Genomic DNA, 22,956 nt, shown 5'->3' with positions numbered 1-22,956 from the left:
TAAGAATACATTTCTTACTTGAATGCTGCTGTTAAATGCTTTGGCGAGGAGATAAACATGGCGGACTGTGTACAGCTCACTCAGGGGAGGAGCTAAGCTAATAGGGCAGATTCCGTCGCCAGTCATGGGCGGGGCTTCACAATCTGGAACCGCTCATTTGGAGAGACTTTTTATGATTTATGGGGTATATAAAAAAAGGAGTGTGTGGATTTTTCTATTATAGACTGATTGTTTACACTCACCTTATAAAAGTGAATTTTGCATAATGGGTCCCCTTTAAACTTCACACAAACAAAAAGGAAAAATGGTTCCAGGCAGAATAAAGCTTATTCAGTAAACAGCAGATCTTGCTGTCATGACTTACTGTGCTCTGCCAAACCATGTCAGCATAAACTTTAAAAGCACTTTTTAAAGTGAAACCAGTCCAGTCAGCAGTTTTAAAACAAAGGCCATTATTTCTGGTTTATGTTACTGTATTTCTGTCATTTTGCTTTCTCTTCAGGAAGGTAACCCAGGCAATCTCACATCTGTATCTACACCCAATCTCTTAAGTTCAGGGGTATGATGTTTGGTTTCTAAATGAGCTCTCCTTCATTCTCACTGTCTCTTCTGTGCACGGAGCCGTACACCTTCACTTCCCATTGGTCATTTCAACCACTCTCACGTCACGTGACGCACCTGCTTGACTAGTATTAATCACTTGCTGTTCATTTCGAAAGGATAGTTCACCCAAAAATGAAATCATTTACTCACCCTCATGTCGTTCCAAACCTATATGATTTTTCGTCTTTCTTTTGAACACAAAAGAAGATATTTTGAAGAATGTTCACGCTGCTCTTTTGCATACACTGAAATCATACAGTGACCAGAGACCTCCTGTCAAGGACAAAAAAAGAAAGAGTGGTCCATAAGACTTGTGTGCTCTATTCTGTGTCTTGTGAAGTTGTAAAATAGCTTTGTGTAAGGAACAGACCATTCTTCTGCAGTTCATTTCATTTGCATATTCAAAGTTGGTACATTGTGATTTGTCTCAAGATGTTTAATCAGGCACGTTACATCTCGACACAACACACTGTGTCTTGCTGTTAATGGCAGTCAGTTCATCAATTTCATTATTGTAAAATGTGACATTTTTTTTGACGTGAGAATATCAATACAGTATCATGTGGAAAAATATTGGAATACTTTTAAATATTGATTATTGTGTGGAAAAGAGCAGTGTGAAAACTTAAGGGTGATCAAATGATAACAGAATTTAAAGTTTGGGTGAATAAACTAACAAAGAACAACACTTTTACAGCATTAATTCTACATTTACCCAATGTATTTGTAACATTTCAAGTTATATTAAATAATGTATTATGAACAAACATGTTTTAACAATGAAAAATATTTATATTATAAATATAATTTTACAGTATTAAATTAATATATTATTTATAAATGAACATATGTTAATAAAATGTGCTCTAAAATGTATATATTATTTATAAATGAACATATGTTAATAAAATGTGTTAGTTCATGATATCTGATGCATTAACTAATGTTATTGAACCATATTGGTCCCTTTAAAGGATTAGTTCACTTCAGAATTAAGATTTCCTGATACTCACCCCCATGTCATCCAAGATGTGTATGTCTTTCTTCCTTTAGTCGAAAAGAAATTAAGGTTTTTGAGGAAAAAATTCCAGGATTTTTCTCCATATAGTGGACTTCACTGGGGTTCAACAGGTTGAAGGTCCAAATGTCAGTTTCAGTGCAGCTTCAAATGGCACTACATGATCCCAGATGAGGAATAAGAATCTTATCTAACGAAACGATCGGCCATTTTCTAAAAACAATAAAAATGTATATACTTTTTAATCACTAATGCTCATCTTGCACAAGCTCTGCGTTGCGCCACACATTACGTAATCACGTTGGAAGTACCGCGGTAGGGTGAAAAACACCATCTCATTTTCTCCTCCAACTTCAAAATTGTCCAACATTGTTGGACATCGTTTTTTGTAAAGGGTGTTCAGTGCTTCCCACAGGTTTGAAATATACTTGCAGTGGTAGCCGGGTGAAAAATCCTCCTATTACCCACGGCACAAAAATGGTCTACTACATGTGACAAACAAATAATGTGTGATTTTTAACATTATTTTTATTCATTTAATTTTAATTACATAGCATACTATTATATTTAATTACATGCTAATATTATGCATTATTATGCATTGTAAATTATGCAAAATTACAGCATTTAAATGGTTCTCCTTTTCCTATGTTCTCCTTGCTGTCATATAGTGTCTCTCTCAGTGAATGGGACACAGATTTTACTAGTAAAATTTATAAAATGAATAATTTGTGTGTCAAATAATGTTCTTAGTCTTTTCTTCCTGTGGGGGAGACTACAATAATTTAATATGAATTAAATGGAAATCAAATTAAATGCAATTTATTGTGTAACCAAAATACCAATAATGCCCAAAAGAAAAAAAAAAACTTAGCGTGTGACTTTTAATTATAAACAAGCCCGAAATACACCGGGACTCTTATTTTGAAATGTCTGTACTATTGCAGGCTGATCCTTCAGATTCTTACAACCGTATAAAACGTTTTATATAAAGGCCATAAAGTAGACATTGTAATAATTCATTAACTTGAGTTCATTAGCAATCGCTTGGCATAAATCTGCGCTTTTCATTGATTGAAAAAAGCGCTGTTGCATGAGCTCGTAGAATGCGCGCAACAGCGCCCCCTTGTTAGTTAATCGATCGCGGATGGTTTCATTATCTTGCGCGGATATAAAAGTATAAGAGGATAAAAATAATAAAAGCAAAAATGTGTCTCCAATATATTTGGGCGGCCGTTATTATACCTGGGCGGCCCGCCCAAGTAAAGTCTATGTGTGGGAAGCACTGGTGTTTGGTACTTTCGCCTACGTGACCTTTCCAACGTGATTGTGTCATGCGTGGTGCATCGCAGCGCTAGTGCAAGATGAGCATTTGTGGTTAAAAAGTATATACAATTTTGTTTATTTTAGAAAATTACCAATCATTTCTTTTTTACTGAGGAAAGAAAGACAAACATCTTGGATGACATGGGGTAAATTATCAGGACATTTTAATTAGTGAACTAATCCTTTAACCTAGTCATTTTGATTTTGACATTTTGATTAAACCAGATTGGAGAAGTTTTGGAAGAATCAGTATGAATGTGTTAGAATGCAAAATTATCATCTTTTGTACATATTCTTTTTCTAAAGTAAAAAATATGGGGGGGAAAATGTAAAGAATTTTTTTCTGAGGGGGAAAAATAACCTTTTTTTTAAAAAAAAATTTACATTTTATTTTTGTGATTAAAACAACGTGATAAATTTAACATTACTGTATATTTATATTTTCATTTACTTTGCTAAAAATCAACTTTTCTTTTTGTTTGTTTTTTTTTGTTTTTGTGAGGCATATTACACATTAACTGGATCAGCAGAAAAAAAATCTTTGCCATTGATCCCCGAGTCTGAACATGTAAATATGCAGCTCTTAGTATGAAGCCAAAATGATATCAGTTCTTCTGATATCAAGCAGTTGAACTTTGCATGATAAACACCAGTTAATCCTCTATTCTCTCTTCTGACTAGTTTCTTTCATCACCCATATTCTCTATATATTTCCCATAGCCCCATTCACAATATGTCCATTGAAATCTGTAGAAGCTTCTCAGTCAGATGAGGAAGAGTCTTTGTGCTGCTGTTCAGTCAGTCATGATGAATGGGGTTGAGCTTGTGCTGTAGGTGGTACAGGAAGAGAAACCGTACGAGCTGAACTGACCATTCTCAGGAAAGCCGTGGTTTAGCTGTGGTTTTTACACAATTCTTGATAACATGAAGCTGATGCACAATTCCTGATAATATAAAACATCCTGGTGTCCTCACGCTTCCTCAAATGAACAAACACCCAACTTCCACATCCCTGACCTTTCTCTCCATGGCTATAAACATCACACACAGTGCTTCATACCATGCCGGCCCCAGCCTCACCATCGCCTTGATTTTCACACGCCTGCCACCTGCCTCCATAACTCTCACAAGCACATTCATGCCATATAAACACTCTCCTTTCATTCAGCTCACAGCGGCTGGACGCATTTGAACTTGATCTGTTGGTTTTCTCACAGGAGTACGAGGCCAAGGTGTCTAAATCCAGCCAGAGTCCCTCCCTGCCCGCCCAGGGCCGACGGAAGAACCTGGAATTCGAACCGCTGTCCACTACGGCGCTCATATTAGAGGACCGCCCCGCGTGAGTATCACCATGAAACCATTAAAGCACAGCAACAAAGCTATTTCTTCCATGTTAAGATATGTTTTTGTCCTAACCACCTCTAGTTTGTAATAATCTGTTGACAATAAAAGATTAAAAATCTTTTTTTAGCTAAACCTGTTCGCAGTATTGCTTACTTCTATTGTAAATTTTTCAAATTTTCATTTTTTTTGCTTTATTTTAAAATCCTCAAATACTTATTGTTCATGTTTTGATGATAATTTCATATTTTTTGCTCAGAGCTCTGACATGGGTTGCAAAACGTAGACTATATTGTAGAATAATGCGTGCTGAAAATAGTTTATTAGCAGTTATTACTCAAGTAAAGTAAATTTTATTTGTATAGCGCTTATCACAGTACACATTTTTTTAAAAGCAGCTTTAGAGGAAATCATGATGCTAATGTTTATAACAGTTGGATATGCTTATATAGAGCTATGCGGTAATACAGTTTATATTTTGCAATGATATAAACAATCATGCAGTTGGGATTTGCTATTAAATATTGCTATGTATGCAGGTAAAGTAGGATGTACTATATGTCATTATCCAGTTTTAAAGGTCCCGTTCTTCGTGATCCCATGTTTCAAACTTTAGTTAGTGTGTAATGTTGTTGTTAGAGTATAAATAAAATCTGTAAAATTTTAAAGTTCAAAGTTCAATGCCAAGCGAGATATTTTATTGAACAGAAGTCGCCTACATCGAACGGCCAGTTTGGACTACATCCCTCTACTTCCTTCTTTAATGACGTCACTAAAACAGTTTTTTGACTAACCTCCGCCACAGGAATACACAAGAGTTGCGTTTGTAGAGTGTGTTTGTCGCCATGTCGTCGAAACGCTGTTATTTTCATCCCACAGTCCAATCACCGGGTCTGATTCCGGCTCAAATTGATAGGGTAAAATTAAAGACATGTTTACAATAACACTGAGCGCGTGCATCTCCACGTTATGGTAAGAGGCGTGACTTTTCCGGCCACGGTGCGCTCAGAGCTGTCGAATCACAACACAGGAACCGCTGGCACAATCAGAACTCGTTACGTATTTCTGAAGGAGGGACTTCATAGAACAAGGAAGTCATCAGCCCGTTTTTATGACAGTGGAAACAGCGGTATTTACAGATAAGTAAATTATGTGAAAAATACTGTGTTTTTTTACACGCGAAACATGAACACATGTTATATTGCACACTATAAACACAATCAAAGCTTCAAAAAAAACACGAAAAACAGGACCTTTAAAATATTTCCAGGGCCTAAAACTATCTTTTTGCCACATCTGTCAGTGGCCGGTGATTTAAGAAAATTTACCGGCCAAAACTATTTTTACCAGCCAAAAAACAAAAACAGGTATTTATTACCGATATTTTAGATACTAGTGAAAACTCACAATCCTCTATTCTAAATTCAATACCAAAACAGTCAGTAATAAAATAAGAACAAATAATCAAATTACAAACTATAGCACAATAAATATAATACAACAAAGATACAAATAAACAGCGCAGATCTAACAGTAGTTTTTAGCTACAGAAAATTACTAAAGTCAAATAATCCTTTTGGTAAACATTAAAAATGCAGACAGCACAGCAGCAGGATTATTAGGATGCTGTCGCTTTAAGAGCGAATGCACGCACGGATCATGCATTTTATTTCTGAACTGAAGAAATAACCAACTATGTTTACTAGGATACTCGCCGGATACTTTGGTGCTTGGCGAGTTTTAATTTTAGGCCCTATATATATCGCTAGGCTATAATATAGTTTACATTTTGCAATGATATAAAGCAGTTGTAATTTGCTATATTGTATATATCGCTTTATGTGAGTATGTGAGTGTACTGTATGTAAGGGGGTAAAGTTGTGTATATACAGTATTTACACCCCTAAGCAGTTTAATTGAGGGGTTAATTAAAGATAGTCATGGCATAATACTTATAACACATTGTATATAGTGCGTCATATCTAGTGTGCAAGCCAAAGGCTACTGTGAGAACAAATTCCATTTGATGCTAGATGATGGAGAAGAAAATCTTGGGAGAAACCAAGCAACAACAGTTCTCCTCTGGCAATACACTCCAAAAATAACTTCAATAATTATGTAGATATGTTATAACATTGATTCAGCTGTAAGATTAAATTGTGGGAGTCTTTGATGTCCGTCCTGGATTGAAAAGTAGACTAACCTTTCCAACTTGCGGCGTTCTTTCGTTAGGTGCTTAGGATACATTGACCTGCGTTACATATATCCTAGCAAACCTTGAGAGGCTCACCTTTCCCAAACAATGGGCTATAAATAAGACTTAGCACAGACTGGGTTGTATTTCGCCATGCAAGTCTCTTCAGTCCCCAAGTCCTTATTAAGAATAAATGACCAGCGAAATGTGAGCGTGTCAGCCAAACCATGAGATAAACCAGCGGTGAGGCATTTTCCAGAAACGTCTAAGTGAATTTTTTTCTGAAACATGTCAATGCTAACAGGTTGCTAGACTGTGCATTTGAGACATTTAATTGTCCATTTTGTTGTGACATCTGAAATCATTGGCTTCCTTTCTCAGGAACCTCCCTGCAAAGTCGGAGGAGGAAGCTCAGCGCCACCGTCAGGAGTATGATGAAATGGTGGCAGAGGCAAAGAAGAGAGGTACATTTGTACACTGTAAAAAAAAAAAAAAAAAATTGTACATAAAACAAAGATTATTGAATTACGTTTTACAAGAAAATACAATTTTTAGTCATTTTACTTCAAACTTTAACGTTTAATGCTCTTTCTATGTACTTATTTGAGAAATTTACTATCATTTTCTGAGTGAAAATTGTTTCAAAGTAAATTCTACATCAGTTTTTTTCAGTTTACCAAGTTCAGTCAATGTATCTGTTTATGGCTGAATCTCATGAAGCATGTCTAGAGCACAAAACCAGATGCTTTTATCCAAATGAGAAGCATCACAAGTATTTTATCAAAGAGGAGTTAACTATGGTTGCAGTAACCTAATGCCAATTTTCAGGAGTAAGTTTTAGAAGTTCGTCTCATTACCGCAATTAAAAAAAATCATTACTATAATTAGAAGAGAATATATTGAAAGTAAGTTTGAATTATTGAATATTTATACATTTTGATGGTGATTATCTTTACCAAAATATAGAAAAAATACCAATTTACAGAAATGAGAGTTTAACAATAATGAGAATTACAGAAAATATCTAAATATCAGAGAATATCTAAAAGTAAAATAAAGCATGCCTTAAGGATTGTGGTAATGAAATGTACTTAATTATCCTAAAAATAATGTTCAAAATAATGCAAAATAGCCTTTATTTTTATACAAAGTACTTTTGAAATGTGGGGTGAAATGTGACCCAGGCGTGTTTTCGAGAGATTCACCTATATAAAACTGTGTCACACTAGTGTATCTTTCCCAAAATGGTCCCAAAAATGAAATGTAGAAATGTGTGATTAATTTAGTCAGAAATGTTTTTGGCACTGTCTGCCTTAAATTTACAGGGTTCCTACGCAGTTTGGAAAAGCATCAAAATTTGAGTAATTTCCAGGTCTGGATGATCATTTAATTCAGTCTGAACTTTGCTGTTTGGTGATCGTGCAACATCAAACCACATTTACAGTATCAAACTGATGTGTCAGAGATGAATATATGCAGGTTATGCAGGTTAAACGTTTTAGGTTTAAATTTGAGTACTCGATTTTAAAAAATTCTCAATTGTAATTTATCTGTGTCGAGTAACCGGCAAAATACCAGAAGTGGCGCATTTCACGAACGAGAATCCTTGAAGCGCATTATTAGACCATTTTCTACGGTTACTCAATGCATTAAAATCATTTAAAAATCATGCTGTAGCATAATGTTATTGTGAATTCACAAAGGTGGTTATATAAATTCAATTGAATTTATATACACCCTACAGGTGTGTGTATATATACACACACACACACACACACACACACACACACACACACACGCTTTAATTATTTACATGCGTGTAGGTTACGTGAACCTCAGGTGCGCATGTGTTATAATACATAATGTACATAGGTTGATTGTTTATATTATGCATTTTAACAGTGTCATTCTATGAAACCATTTTGATTACTTGCTTTTGATACTTTATTTGAACCAAACATTATTACCTCATTGTTATTATTTATGTATTTTAAGTCATTTTAAAGGCTTAGGTCCACAAAAAATACCCAGTTATTACCACCAAAAATACCAGATTACTCAATTAATTGTCAAAATAATCAACTGATTACTCGATTACCAAAATAATCATTAGTGACAGCCCTAATTCTGAGGCTACCGTATGTTATCAAGCACGTTATCACTTTGAGAAAACAAATAAAAATAAAGCAAAACAAATATATTTACAGGTTACTGTACTATATACCAAATATAATGCTGAAAATAATGCTGTATGAACCATTTATGTTAAATATGGTCTGAAAATCTCCAGAGAGGTCTGGAAAATGTGTAGGAACCCTGATTTGAATATGAGGTCATGTATCTGTTGTTCACAGAGCTGAAGGAGGCTCAGAAGAAGAAAAAGCAGATGAAGGAAAGATTTAAACAGGAGGAAAGCATCGCTAACGCAATGGTGGTTTGGAACAACGAAATCCTTCCCAACTGGGAGAGCATGTAAGACAGCCGCCCTTCACAATCACCACCTGCAATTAAAACTGTGATAACCACATTCGCTCTGTTGCTGAGAGCTAGAGCTGCATCATATTGCTTGCTCCCGACAGAAAATTCTAAGAAATATTAATAGCTAAATGTATTAATAAAATAGTTAAATCTCTTTTATTATGCTGTATTCACTGCTCTGTGTCGTGCGTGTTCTTTCAGGCGTGGCCTGAGGCGTGTGAGGGATCTGTGGTGGCAAGGTCTTCCGCCCAACGTGAGGGGTAAAGTCTGGAGTCTGGCCATTGGGAATGAGCTGAACATAACCTCAGGTTTTATTTTATTTTGGCTCTGTCTTTTCATGTTTCAGTGAAGAGTCACCTTTGAAGATGCAGTTAAGCCCAGGATTAACTAAACCTTTTGGGCAAACAGTCTCTCTGAAGTATGTCATTATGCAGTATTCACATGAATGAATGCAAGACTGCACAGTGCAGGTTCGCCTGAGGCGATTTTTAACCTTTTTTGTAACAAAAAACCAAAAACAAAAAGATATTTGGATGAGTTTCCTTCTGACACTCCCAAAAGAGAACGATTTCTACATTTAAGACTTTCAGAAGTGAAAGTTGTAGTTAAATCTAACATATAGACCAGGCTTTCTTCTGCTTTTTTTAAGGTGTTATGATTAAAACTATGATCTGCTTTCTGTTCCTCTCAGATTTGTACGAGATCTTTCTCTCGCGGGCTAAGGAGCGCTGGAAGAGCTTCAGAGAGACAGGCAGTGAGATGGAGTCGGATGGTACGTCTTTTTTTCCTCAGACGGCCCACTGGAGCATTTTAGACACACCAAACTCTAGTACAATGAGACTTGACAAAATTTGATTCATTCGATTGATTCACTTACCAATTCACAAATCCGTTTCAGTTATTCATTAGCGAATCAGTCTGAATTTGAATGGGCTTCATCCAGTAATCACAAACTGACAAAATCTGAATTGGTTCAATGAATCTGTTGAACCAATTTACAATTCGGTCTGAATGATGCATTACTGAAGCATTCTATATTTGAATGGTTTTTAATAACCCATTATGCTTATCCATTAATCTGCAAACTCACAAATTATAGCACTATGGGTATGGGTTATAGCAGGTAGACCCAGGCAAGGGCCTGAGCTTGAGTATAAGAAGTCTACAAATGCAAGATAAGTATGCTATTCGTTTTATCTGTAAAAATGAGCAAACCCTAAGAGCTGATTCGATGGCTATGAAGCTGCTAAATCACAATATCACTGATTTTTGGAAAGAAGTCCAAACTTTTAATAGATGCAGAGTATCTCTTCCTTGTACCTTAAATGGAGTTTCTGGGGCAGAGAATATTGCGGAATTATGGAGACAGCATTATTGTAGTCTTTCTAATTGCATTCAAAATGAATTGTATAATGTGGATGATATTCAAGTTAATGATCCAATAGTGATTAAGAAAATTGCCTCAAAATAAAGCTAGTGGCCTAGATAATATTTCTGCTGAACATCTTAAATATTGGAGTAAGAGAATAGCCCCTTTATTAGCTGTTTGTTTTACTGGCCTTTTGATTCATGGTGTGTTACCAGATTCAGTGTTGTCTGTTTTGTTAGTGCCAGTTATTAAGAGCAAAGCTGGAATGGTAGGTAACTTAGATAATTATAGACCTATAGCTTTAGCTAGTATCCTGTCTAAAGTGTTGGAAAAAAATCTTGTTGGATAGGTTAAATGTATTTATTAATTCTATAGACAAGCAGTTTGGTTTTAAGGCTAACCATGCTACTGATCTTTGCGTCTATGCGTTAAAGGAAATAGTAAACAAGTATAGAGATAAAAACTCTTCAGTCTTTGTGTGCTTCATTGATGCATCTAAAGCCTTTGATCGGGTTAACCATGCAACACTATTTTTTAAAATGAGACAACGAGGGGTGCCAGAATAATATTGTGAGAATCCTGGCTTATTGGTATGCCCACCAGATGGTGCAAGTAAAATGGGGCAATAAAGTCTCTGCCCCTTTTGGGCTTAGTAATGGCATGAGACAAGGAGGGATTTTGTCCCCAATTCTGTTTAATCTCTACATGGATGATCTATCTAAATGTTTGAATGCCTGTAAAACTGGGTGTATGATTGGCAAATATTCTAGTGAAATCATATTATGTATGCAGATGATCTTGTGGTGTTCAGTCCCAGCAGTGCTGGTCTTCAACAGCTTTTAACTATGTGTTCTAATTATGGTCTTGAACATGATATTTTATATAATCCTGATAAGAGTGTGGTTATGATTTGCAGAACTAAGGAGGATAAAAGTATAAAATTTCCAGTTTTTAAGTTGTCCAATAAGGTCTCGCTGTGTGTGCGAAAGTAAAATATCTTTGACATTTCATCACTGAACGCATGACAGTCGATGAGGATATTGAAAGGCAACGCCGTATGATGTGTATACTTTTACGTAAGTTTAGTTTCTGTTGAGATGAGGTGAAGGTGTCACTTTTTAAAGCATATTGTACAACACTTTATACTGCTCATTTGTGGTTCAACTATAGAACATCTAGTTTACAGAAGCTGCAAGAAGCTTATAATGATGCAGTGAGAATCTTACTAAAGAAACCTAGATGGCATAGTGCAAGTGAAATGTTTGTGAGTGCAAGAGTAATTACTTTTAAAGCACTGTTACGAAATCTTATGTATAGATTTATCTGCCGGCTAAATGCTTCTAAAAATGAGATTATTGTGAGTTTATCAAATATAGGGATTAGTACTACACGATATCAGTCAAAGCTTTGGAGACATTGGTATTGTTGTATTTAGTAATTCTTTGTGTGTGGTAGATGCTGTGGGCTGTACAGTGGGTACAGAAAGTATTCAGACCCCCTTAAATTTTTCACTCTTTGTTATATTGCAGCCATTTGCTAAAATCATTTAAGTTCATTTTTTCCTCATTAATGTACACACAGCACCCGTTATTGACAGAAAAACACAGAATTGTTGACATTTTTGCAGATTTATTAAAAAAGAAAAACTGAAATATCACATGGTCCCAATTATTCAGACCCTTTGCTCAGTATTTAGTAGAAGCACCCTTTTGATCTAATACAGCCATGAGTCTTTTTGGGAAAGATGCAACAAGTTTTTCACCCCTGGATTTGGGGATCCTCTGCCATTCCTCCTTGCAGATCCTCTCCAGTTCTGTCAGGTTGGATGTTAAACGTTGGTGGACAGCCATTTTTAGGTCTCTCCAGAGATGCTCAATTGGGTTTAAGTCAGGGCTCTGGCTGGGCCATTCAAGAACAGTCACAGAGTTGTTGTGAAGCCACTCCTTCGTTATTTTAGCTGTGTGCTTAGGGTCATTGTCTTGTTGGAAGGTAAACCTTCGGCCCAGTCTGAGGTCCTGAGCACTCTGGAGAAGGTTTTCGTCCAGGATATCCCTGTACTTGGCCGCATTCATCTTTCCCTCGATTGCAACCAGTCGTCCTGTCCCTGCAGCTGAAAAACACCCCCACAGCATGATGCTGCCACCACCATGCTTCACTGTTGGGACTGTTTTGGACAGGTGATGAGCAGTGCCTGGTTTTCTCCACACATACCGCTTAGAATTAAGGCCAAAAAGTTCTATCTTGGTCTCATCAGACCAGAGAATCTTATTTCTCACCATCTTGGCAAACTCCATGCGGGCTTTCATGTGTCTTGCACTGAGGAGAGGCTTCCGTCGGGCCACTCTGCCATAAAGCCACGACTGGTGGAGGGCTGCAGTGATGGTTGACTTTCTACAACTTTCTCCCATCTCCCGACTACATCTCTGGAGCTCAGCCACAGTGATCTTTGGGTTCTTCTTTACCTCTCTCACCAAGGCTTTTCTCCCCCGATAGATCAGTTTGGCCAGACGGCCAGCTCTAGGAAGGGTTCTGATCGTCCCAAACGTCTTACATTTAAGGATTATGGAGGCCACTGTGCTCTTAGGAACCTTAAGTGCAGCAGAAATGTTTTTGTAACCTTGGCCAGATCTGTGCCTTGCCACAGTTCTGTCTCTGAGCTCTTCAGGGCAGTTCCTTTGACCTCATGATTCTCATTTGCTCTGACATGCACTGTGAGCTGTAAGGTCTTATATAGACAGGTGTGTGGCTTTCCTATTCAAGTCCAATCTGTATAATCAAACACAGCTGGACTCAAATGAAGGTGTAGAACCATCTCAAGGATGATCAGAAGAAATGGACAGCACCTGAGTTAAATATATGAGTGTCACAGCAAAGGGTCTGAATACTTAGGACCATGTGATATTTCAGTTTTTCTTTTTTAATAAATCTGGAAAAATGTCAACAATTCTGTGTTTTTCTGTCAATATGGGGTGCTGTGTGTACATTGAGGGAAAAAAATGAACTTAAATGATTTTAGCAAATGGTTGCAATATAACAAAGAGTGAAAAATTTAAGGGGGTCTGAATACTTTAAGTACCCACTGTATATGTTGTCCTATTTATAAATTTGGACCTTGAGTCTGTAATAAAAGATTGATTGATTGATTCAGAAAGTCTGAATTGGTCCAATAAATCAGATAAAATTCACAACTCGGTCCTAATTATTCATTAGTGAATCAGTCTGAATTTGAATGGGTTTTAACAATTCACTATGCTTGTGTAGTAATCACAAACTAACAAAATCTGAAATAGTTTAATGAATCAATTGAACCCCTTCATAATTTGGTGTAAATGATACAGTAGTGAATTAGTCTGGATTTGAACAATCCACATTTCTTAGTATATAGTAATTGCAAACTGACAAAATCTGAATTCATTCAGCGAGTCAGTTGAACCAATTTGAATTTGTTCTGAATGATTCATTAGTGATTTGAATGTTTTCTCAGCAATTTATTCAGTGAATCGGTTGAACCAATTCAGAATTGGATCTGAATAACTATTGAATCAGTCAGAATTTTATTGGTTTTTAACAATTGATTCAGTTGAACCAATATACAACTCTGTCTGCATGATTCATAAGCGAATCAATCTGAATTTGAATCCACTGTGCCTATTCAGTAATTTTAAATGGAAAGTTCATGGAAATTCATTTGTCAGGAAATGCAACACTGGTATGCGTCTGTGTGCGAGTGTCTGACTTTCAGCTCTCCCCGGTCGCCTTCCTCCTCAATTAATTGAAGTAGCGGTTATTTCCTTCCTGTGCTGCAAGCACAGACTTGCTAATCACGTTAATTCATGTTGTTTTTGTTTTCCACTACGCCTTTCAGCTTGTGTACTCTATAAAATGGTGTTTTATTAGCCTCAGTGCTTCGTTCTTTGATGCGTCATAATTAATGTGTTAGTAAAGTTGTTTTTTAATACACTTTGAACACAAACACATCCTCCCTTTCACATCTGGCCATCATCACAACACCCAGACTGTTTTGGCCGCTTTTAGCCTCCAGCAGTACGCATCAGCAGATCCTCTGGGACTAACAAACACCAGACGGGGCCTTTTTTCAATGGCAGTAATGTACTGTAGGATATCACAGGCTGATAGTGACGTACTGTAGATATACACTACCAGTCAAACCTTTGAAATAATTACGATTTGTGTTTTGTTTTTTTATAGAAATTGGTGCTCAAGGCAGTAAAATCAAATGTAAAAACGGTTGTAAAATATTATTACATTTTAAAAAAAAAACTGTTTTCTATTTGGATATATTTAAAATGTAATTTTAAAATGATGGCAAAGTTGAATTTTCAGCATCATTACTCCAGTCTTCAGTGTCACATGATACCTTCAGACATCATTCTAATATGATGATTTGCTGCTCAGTTATTAATAAAGTTTCTTATTTTTCTTATCAATGTTGAAAGCAGATTTTTCCAGGATTCTTTAAAGAATGTAAACAAAAGAACATTTATTTGAAACAGAAATCGTTTGTAACATTATACATGTCTTTAATGTCACTTTTGATCAATTTAATGCATCCTCGCTGTAATAAAAGTATAAATGTCTTTTTAAAAAATCAACATTGATGATAATAAGAAGAAATGTTTCTTGAGCAGCAAGGCAGCATATTAGAATGATTTCTGAAGGATCATGTGACACTGAAGACTGGAGTAATGATGCTGAAAATTCATCTTTGATCACAGGAATAAATTACATTTCAAAATATATTCAAATAGAAAACAATTGCTTTAAATTGTAATAATATTTCAAAATATTACGTATTGAAATTCTTGAGATATAACGTGATATTTTGAAGTGTATTTACAAAACTCAGTTTATTAGATGTGTTTTGGAGTCAGTCGTCATTATGTGGTTGTGTTTGTTACAGTGGACAGTGCCGACCGTGAGTCCAGTCTGGATCTGATCAAACTGGACATCTCACGCACATTTCCATCGCTCTTCATCTTCCAGAAGGTACCGTTCGCACTCTTCCTCTCACTGTTGTCATGGTCTCAGTTTAACTGTTGTTATACAGTAACGGTTACATTACAGTCAGCACTTCAGGATACTATAAGAAATGAATGTGACTCATGTTGGCTCTCTTCTGTTAGGGTGGGCCATACCATGATCTCCTGCACAGCGTGTTGGGCGCTTACACCTGCTACAGACCTGATGTGGGATATGTGAGTGATCACTGGCACAATATTAATGAAGATATTTTGTGTTCCTCTACTATTTCTCATCTGCATATTAAAAACACCAGCTCTGTTTAAACACATCATATATGACATTGTTCAAAAGTTTGGGGTTGGTAAGATTTTTTAAAGGATTAGTTCACTTTAAAATGGAAATTACCCCATGATTTATTCTTCACTCACTCTCAAGCCATCCTAGGTGTATATGACTATCTTCTTTCTGATGAACACAATTGGAGTTATTTTAATAATCACGCTGATGCTCCCAAGCTTTATAATGGCAGTGCACAGAAACCACCTGTTTGAAGCTCAAAAAAGTGCATTCATCCATCATAAACGTATTCCACACGGCTCCAGGGGGTTAATAAAGGCCGCCTTTGTGTAAGAAAAATATCCATATTTAACATGTTATAAAATGAAATAACTAGCTTCTGGCCAAACAGCCATACGGATTCGGCTTACAACTAAAGCGATATTTTTCTTACACAAATGCATCACTTTGCTTCAGTTTTTCTATTTGAATATATTTTGAAATATAATTTATTCCTGTGATCAAAGCTGAATTTTCAGCATCATTACTCTAGTCTTCAGAGTCACATGATCCTTCAGAAGTCATTCTTATGTGCTGATTTGCTGCTCAAGAAACATTTCTGATAGGGCTGGGCGATATATTGCATGCGATTCTCACGCGCATTTCGTCAGTAAAGCCGGTTCCCTGATTACCGCTAAATCCCCGTTCAGTATCGAAGATGAATCGACTTCGATAATGAACCAGATTTTGCGTGGCTTGTCCGTGAACTACGGCTCTGTCTATTAAAAGGCGCTCCATTTTAAAGCAGGTGATGGCGATTTAGCGGTAATCAAGGAACCGGCTTTACTGACGAAATGCGCGTGAGAATCGCATGCGATATATCGCCCAGCCCTAATTTCTGATTACTATCAATAGTGGTCAACCAACAGCGACAGGTTTTTTTTTTTTTTTTTTTTGGCTGATGCCGACATCTTAGACTGCAGGATGGCCAATATAAAGCTGATATACTATATGATATGGCACTATTTCATTTAAAGATGAATAAATAGGAAGTAAACCCTTCAACCAACAGTAAAAAAAAGTCCCTCTTCTGACTCATTGGCCAAAAACTGAAAAATGCCCCATAATTAAAAAATGGCAAGTATCAAAACCAATTTATATATCGACCACTAATTATCAATGCAGAAAATAGTTGTGCTGCTTCTATATGACTTTATTAATTATCTTATTGTTATATTTTTGTGCAGAACCGTAATATGTTTTTTAAGGATTCTTTGATGAATGGAAAGTTTAAACGAACTGCATTGATGAAAGAAAAATCTTTCAAATCATAAGAAATCTTTTGATCAATTTAATGCATCCTTGCTGAATAGAAGTGTTTTTTTAACTGATTAGTTTAGATGGGTAAAACTATGACTGTTAGTGAGTTGTCGTTGAGTCGTTGTTTCTAAATATGTCCTCATGAAAGCCATTGGATGATGAAAAGAGCAGCTGTGAAATGACTTTATTTTGGCTGCAGGTTCAGGGCATGTCCTTCATAGCCGCTGTGCTGATTCTCAACCTGGAGGAGGCCGACGCTTTCATCGCCTTCGCCAATCTCCTCAACAAACCCTGTCAGATGGCTTTCTTCAGAGTGGACCACGAGCTGGTACTGTCCCTTCACCTGCAACGTTTAATAGATCAGATTATTTACATTATGTTGTGAAGGAATGTTCTTTGTTCAAAACAAGACAAGTCAACAGCATCTTTTTTGCTGAGTTTTTGCTTTACAGACTTTAAACTAAAGGAGGGACAAGACGTAATTATTTTGCATCACAATCAACAGCTTGTTCGTGTCCATAGAGTTTAGTTTTGGGTGAATTGGTTCACACATACATAAATTGGAAAGATGTTTTAATTTTGTGTCTCTTTTTTATTAGATGCTGAAGTACTTTGCAGCATTTGAGGTCTTCTTTGAAGAAAACCTCCCCAGACTTTTCAGTCACTTCCAGAGTTACAACCTCACACCTGACCTGTATCTGATAGACTGGTGAGTCCATGAAGAATCTTCTGATGAAGGAAAACGCTCTTTCAATATCTTAAATATAATGAAACAAATCTAAATACTAAGCGTAATGTGTAAATGCATATATCCGAGTAAGCGTTAGGGGTGTGTGAAATTGAAAAATGGATTTCCTGAGGTATTTTTGCCTTTCATAAGGGCACTTTTTTTCTAACCTTATTAGAAGTAAGGATTTGACATAAAATATGATGCACACATTTTATCAATACATTCAGTTAGAATAATAATACACTATAGGCTGTTACCAATGAAATGAAATCAGTATCAACAAAATGCATGTTTGCACTGCAGAAGTGGCACAGAAGCTGAATCTAAAGCAGTATTCAGATGCATAAATAATTCTGAGATTGTTTTGAAATATTAAAAACAATAATAATAGAATATTGAAATAATAGAATATTGAATTAATGATTTAAAAAAAATGAATTGACACTTTAAATATGAAACTAAAATCACCAGAAGGTAGTGGCAAGTCACTGTATTAATTATTGAATCTTTGAGTCATTTATTCAACCGATTTGTTCAAATGGCTGATTCATTCAGGAACCAAGCAAATGATGTTCTGCGCTCAAAGTCACATACTGTATAGTATGTACTATGTTTGGTTTGAAACTACTTCACAAGTATGTTTTATATAGTATGTTCTATGATGTATGAATGTGTGTTGTACGAATGAAATTCGGACGTACTACATCTGCCATGCTTTATTGTCATGTGACCCATTATGTCAGTTGCGTCACTTCACTGCCAGTCACAACTTCTCTCCCGTGGCCTCACGGTCATGAGATAATAAAGTGTCCAGCGAATGCACACTTCAGAATCTCACCGGAAGTAGTAGTAGGTCATTTGGGTACTTTTTGCCTACTGTTTTTCGATTACTCGATGTTTTCAGATATAGTTCTCTGTTGGTGTAGTGTTTTTTTTGCAGATAGTAGGGAAGTATTCAATTTTGGATGTAGTGACTGTCTTTATGAATGGATCATTGAATCATTGATTCATTAAAAAATGCTGATTCGTTCAGTAGCAAAACACCACTGTGTGTTACTCAGAGATGCACAAGAATTGGTGGTTTCTTTATTTTGAGCTGTTTTCGTTTGTGAAATGGAGAAAAAAAAGGCTCAATATTGTGTCTAAAATGTAACTCAAAATATTAGCTTCTTGATTACTTAACTGTTTGTATAAAATCAATCTCACATTTGCTACATATGCACACGTGCTGATATTTGGGGAAAAACAGCGCACTTGTGTGATATTGATTAAAGGTGCAATATGAAATAATTTTGCAGTAAAATATCCAAAAACCACTAGGCCAGTGTTATATATTTTGTTCACTTGAGTACTTACAATATCCCAAATATTTTCAACTATTTGTAAATCGTGAGAAAATTGCAATTTTAACCAATTTCCGCTTTTATTTTGTAGAAACCATGGAAACATGCTTTAATATTTACATGTTTTAATAGACAAGGGAACATCTGTTTTGATATATTTATAGACAGAAAACTAATTATTGTTATATAGCTCAACACATTTAGTCTTATTGTCTAATTTTCTAATAATTTTCTAATATCAATTTTCTTGATTTTTTGCGAGTACACTATTTTGTGAAGTTGCTAACATAGCATAATGAGATGCAGCTTTATTTTTAGTAACAGTAATACAAATTTTTCTCCATCATACAATACGTTTTAAAATTAATTGCATGCCATTTATCAACACAAGCCATCCAGTATTTAATATGATATTCTAATAACAATCTAGCTTACTGCAGTGTGTAACAGTGTCTCACAGCGAGCAAACGCACAGAGTAATGTTATAACATCATTTTCAACACTCCCAAATGTATCTAATATGATAAACAGAGCTGTGTTACCTCATACTTATGACTGGAAAAGCGGAAGCGGCGCCGGCGACTGTTTCATAATAAAAGTTCCTCCGCTTGTGAGGCGTGTGTTGCGCGATCGCTCCAGCTCCTCGTTCAGCTCCCACAACACTCGCTCCTGCTCTGCTTCATACTACATTAACGTTAATAATCTCATCCATGAACGTGATTTCTTCCGAAGTCCTATCCCGATTATTTTCACCGGCTGTGATGTGAAGACCACATGTCCCAAGGTTCCGCGCTCAAACTTGGCGTCATCAAGCAACGCCTTTGTTTTGAATAGGCCTCTAGCAGACAAAAAATATTACATATTGCACCTTTAATTTAGGAATGAAATGGAAGTTGCAGTAGTTTTTTTGTCTTGTGACATATATTCGAGTCAAACGGCTTCTCGGACAAGAATCGGGAATAGGATGGAAGTGAACGGTTGTGGTTTGATATTGGTCGATCTCATGTGAGTGACAGGTTGCCCCACCCTCACGCCAGTAAACACATCATCAGAGAAGAGAAGAAGTTGCTGTTTATTATTTTTTAGTTATTTTTATTAAAGATTAAGATGAATTAAAAAAAAATTGTGCACAGATAAAGCTCTTCTAATAAATACTGTAGTATTCCATAAAAAAAAAAAGAATTGTCAGTTTTGATTTCATGGTGATTTTAACTATATCATATAGAAATATAGTTTAATATATAAGAAAAAAACTCATATAGGGTCATTTTTGTCCCTATGTATTGACTATTGGTCACATTCTAACTGTATTATATTTAGCTACATCACACAGTGAAACCATTTGTTTTTTGTGACATACTAATGTCAGCTTCCACATCGTTAAAACAACAATTACCATATTTTTGTAGATGGTACTGGCGCAAGGACGGGGCAACCTGTCACTCACATGAGATCGACCAATAGCAACACCCCTTGTATGTTGTTTAGCACTAGAGTCTGATGCTGCGTTCCATTCAAAGTCAGATTTCTGATCATGAAGGCTAAACAAAACACCTGATTGCATTATTGCAATTTTCGCTTTTCTTTATGTACATTTTTTGTTTACAAATTGTGTGTTGACAGGATCTTCACCCTTTACACTAAGTCCCTGCCGCTCGATGTGGCGTGTCGGGTGTGGGACGTGTTCTGCAGAGACGGGGAGGAGTTCCTGTTCCGTACGGGACTCGGAATCCTGCGTCTCTACGAGGAAGTGCTCCTGCAGATGGATTTCATCCACATCGCTCAGTTCCTGACCAGACTGCCGGATGACACGCCACCCGAACGCCTCTTCAGCTGCATCGCCAACACTCAGATGATCAGCTGCAACAGGAAGTGGACACAGGTCAGTTCCTGTCTGAGCCGGTACAGCGATCAACAAGTGGAAATTTGTTTGTGAGAGAAATGCAGATAGGAAATTAAATGCAAATATTTTCCCTGCTGCATTTTGTTCTCTTTAAGTTAGTTTTGCATAATATCTATTAATAGATATCTAGTAAAATGAATCTGTGTGAAGTTGTTTTGAGGAAATGATAAAATGTTCATATTTTTGTGATGAGTATAGCTCCACCTGCAGGGAGTTTTATGAGTCTGCTTGTGATTTGTGTGGCGTTCCTTATAACACACCTTATCTTTTTTCTCTTCATCAGGTGTTTAATGCCCTCATAAAGGATAAAGAAATGGAAAAAAGCAGCAGTCCTTCAGTGAAAAATTCTTGAGCTCTCACCAATTTTATATTTCTTTTATTTTACTCGAATTAATGAATGCATTAGCAGAGAGGATTGTATAAAACGGCGGTTTAAAGAAGTCAAATGCAACGTAAAGAAAAAGCTAAACTTGATTCCTTTGTAACCACGTCAGTATTACTGAAGTTAAACTTTGTATGAATTAAAAATATAAGCCTTTCATGAGAAAATATTCCACCAGCTTAGTCATGTACTGTACCAGATACCAGCATCAGGCTTTTTTAATATTCCTCCTCGTTTAGAGGAGTCGAGTGGTGCATTTGAACAAATGTGCCGACATACGCACCATTAGCTCTTTTTGTGTGCTAAAGTTTGGTTTTGAAGGAGATGCATTCAGAGCCTGTTTAAAGGGATAGGTTCACCCAAAAATGAAAATTCTGGTCATTTACTCACCCTTAATTTGTTTTTTCTTCTATTGAACACAAAAGATGATATTTTAAAGAATGTTCTTATCCAGACAGTTGATGGCACTCATTCACATCCATAGTATTTTTTTCCCTACTATGGAAGTCAATGGCTGTCTCGATACCAACATTCTTTAAAATGTCTTCTTTTGTGTTCAACAGAAGAAAGAAACTCATACAGATTTAGAACAAATTAAGGGTGAGTAAATGACAGCATTTTCACTTTTGCGTGAACTATCCCTTTAAAGGGTTAGTTCACCCAAAAATGAAAATAATGTCATTTATTACTCACCCTCATGTCGTTCTAAACCCGTAAGACCTTCGTTCATCTTCAGAACACAAATTAAGATATTTTTGTTGAAATCCGATGGCTCCGTGAGGCCTGCATAGGGAGCAATGACATTTCCTCTCTCATGATCCATTAATGTACTAAAAACATATTTAAATCGGTTCATGTGAGTACAATGGTTCAATATTAATATTATAAAGTGACGAGAATATTAACGACTTATATAGTGATGGCCTATGCAGGCCTCACTGAGCCATCAGATTTCAACAAAAATATCTTAATTTGTGTTCTGAAGATGAACGAAGGTCTTACGGGTGTGGAACGACATGAGGGTGAGGAATTAATGACATTATTTTCATTTTTGGGTGAACTAACCCTTTAATGCATTTGAGATTTTACCAGTAGAATAGAATAGAGGTTCTGAGATTTTATAAAATGTGATGTTTTTTTTTTAAACGGTTTTGTTATGTAGAGCAAGACCATACTGAAGTGCAATAGAAATTGTAAAAATAAGTCAGATGCAGTTAATAGTGCAGGAACACTGCATATAGTGTGTGAGGTGTTCGGAAGCATTTTGATGAAGAATTATTGCATTTTCGCTGTCAACACTCTATTGTTCTTCTTTTAAAACACTAATATGTAGCCTAATTTTAAAACTAAATCTTATGTGTGACAGTAGAGCCCACAAGCTCTATATGTGAATAATGCATTCAGGCATTTGTGTACTTAATGTACATTTACTAAAATGAACTGACATTTGCCAGTTAAAGAATAAGAATGTGTGGTGTGATAATAAAATTTGAGTCATTTTTGTGTGATTTGGGGTTCAGTTATTTGATTAAATGCATTGTTTATCATGGATTTTAACCCTAATATCTGTAAATATCTCGAAACATTTTTCGATTCGGTGATGTATCTTGATGAAAAATGTAAATTGTATCATTAATTCTTGGTTTGTTTTCTACACACTCCTGGTTTTATTGTACAGTTTTCATACTTG

General features: G+C 36.0%; 1 protein-coding gene across 1 annotated transcript in view; it reads left to right on the top strand.

Annotated features, from left to right (window-relative positions):
• Positions 1 to 21,684, top strand: part of tbc1d12b (TBC1 domain family, member 12b) — a 54,887-nt gene extending 33,203 nt beyond the window's left edge. The window contains exons 7-18 of the mRNA XM_048170305.1: positions 503 to 559; positions 4,165 to 4,286; positions 6,864 to 6,946; positions 8,837 to 8,954; positions 9,162 to 9,268; positions 9,652 to 9,732; positions 15,251 to 15,336; positions 15,474 to 15,545; positions 17,108 to 17,236; positions 17,508 to 17,617; positions 20,605 to 20,863; positions 21,168 to 21,684. Coding sequence (XP_048026262.1) covers positions 503 to 559; positions 4,165 to 4,286; positions 6,864 to 6,946; positions 8,837 to 8,954; positions 9,162 to 9,268; positions 9,652 to 9,732; positions 15,251 to 15,336; positions 15,474 to 15,545; positions 17,108 to 17,236; positions 17,508 to 17,617; positions 20,605 to 20,863; positions 21,168 to 21,236 — 1,293 coding nt within the window. The 3' untranslated portion in view covers positions 21,237 to 21,684. The remainder of the gene's footprint in view (positions 1 to 502; positions 560 to 4,164; positions 4,287 to 6,863; positions 6,947 to 8,836; positions 8,955 to 9,161; positions 9,269 to 9,651; positions 9,733 to 15,250; positions 15,337 to 15,473; positions 15,546 to 17,107; positions 17,237 to 17,507; positions 17,618 to 20,604; positions 20,864 to 21,167) is intronic.
• The last annotated feature ends 1,272 nt before the right edge of the window (positions 21,685 to 22,956 follow it).

The sequence above is a fragment of the Megalobrama amblycephala genome, linkage group LG20 (genome assembly GCF_018812025.1).
Source record: "Megalobrama amblycephala isolate DHTTF-2021 linkage group LG20, ASM1881202v1, whole genome shotgun sequence".
Classification (NCBI taxonomy): Eukaryota; Metazoa; Chordata; class Actinopteri; order Cypriniformes; family Xenocyprididae; genus Megalobrama; species Megalobrama amblycephala.
Note: the sequence above shows the minus strand (reverse complement) of the source record. Positions and strands in the feature narration are given on the sequence as shown.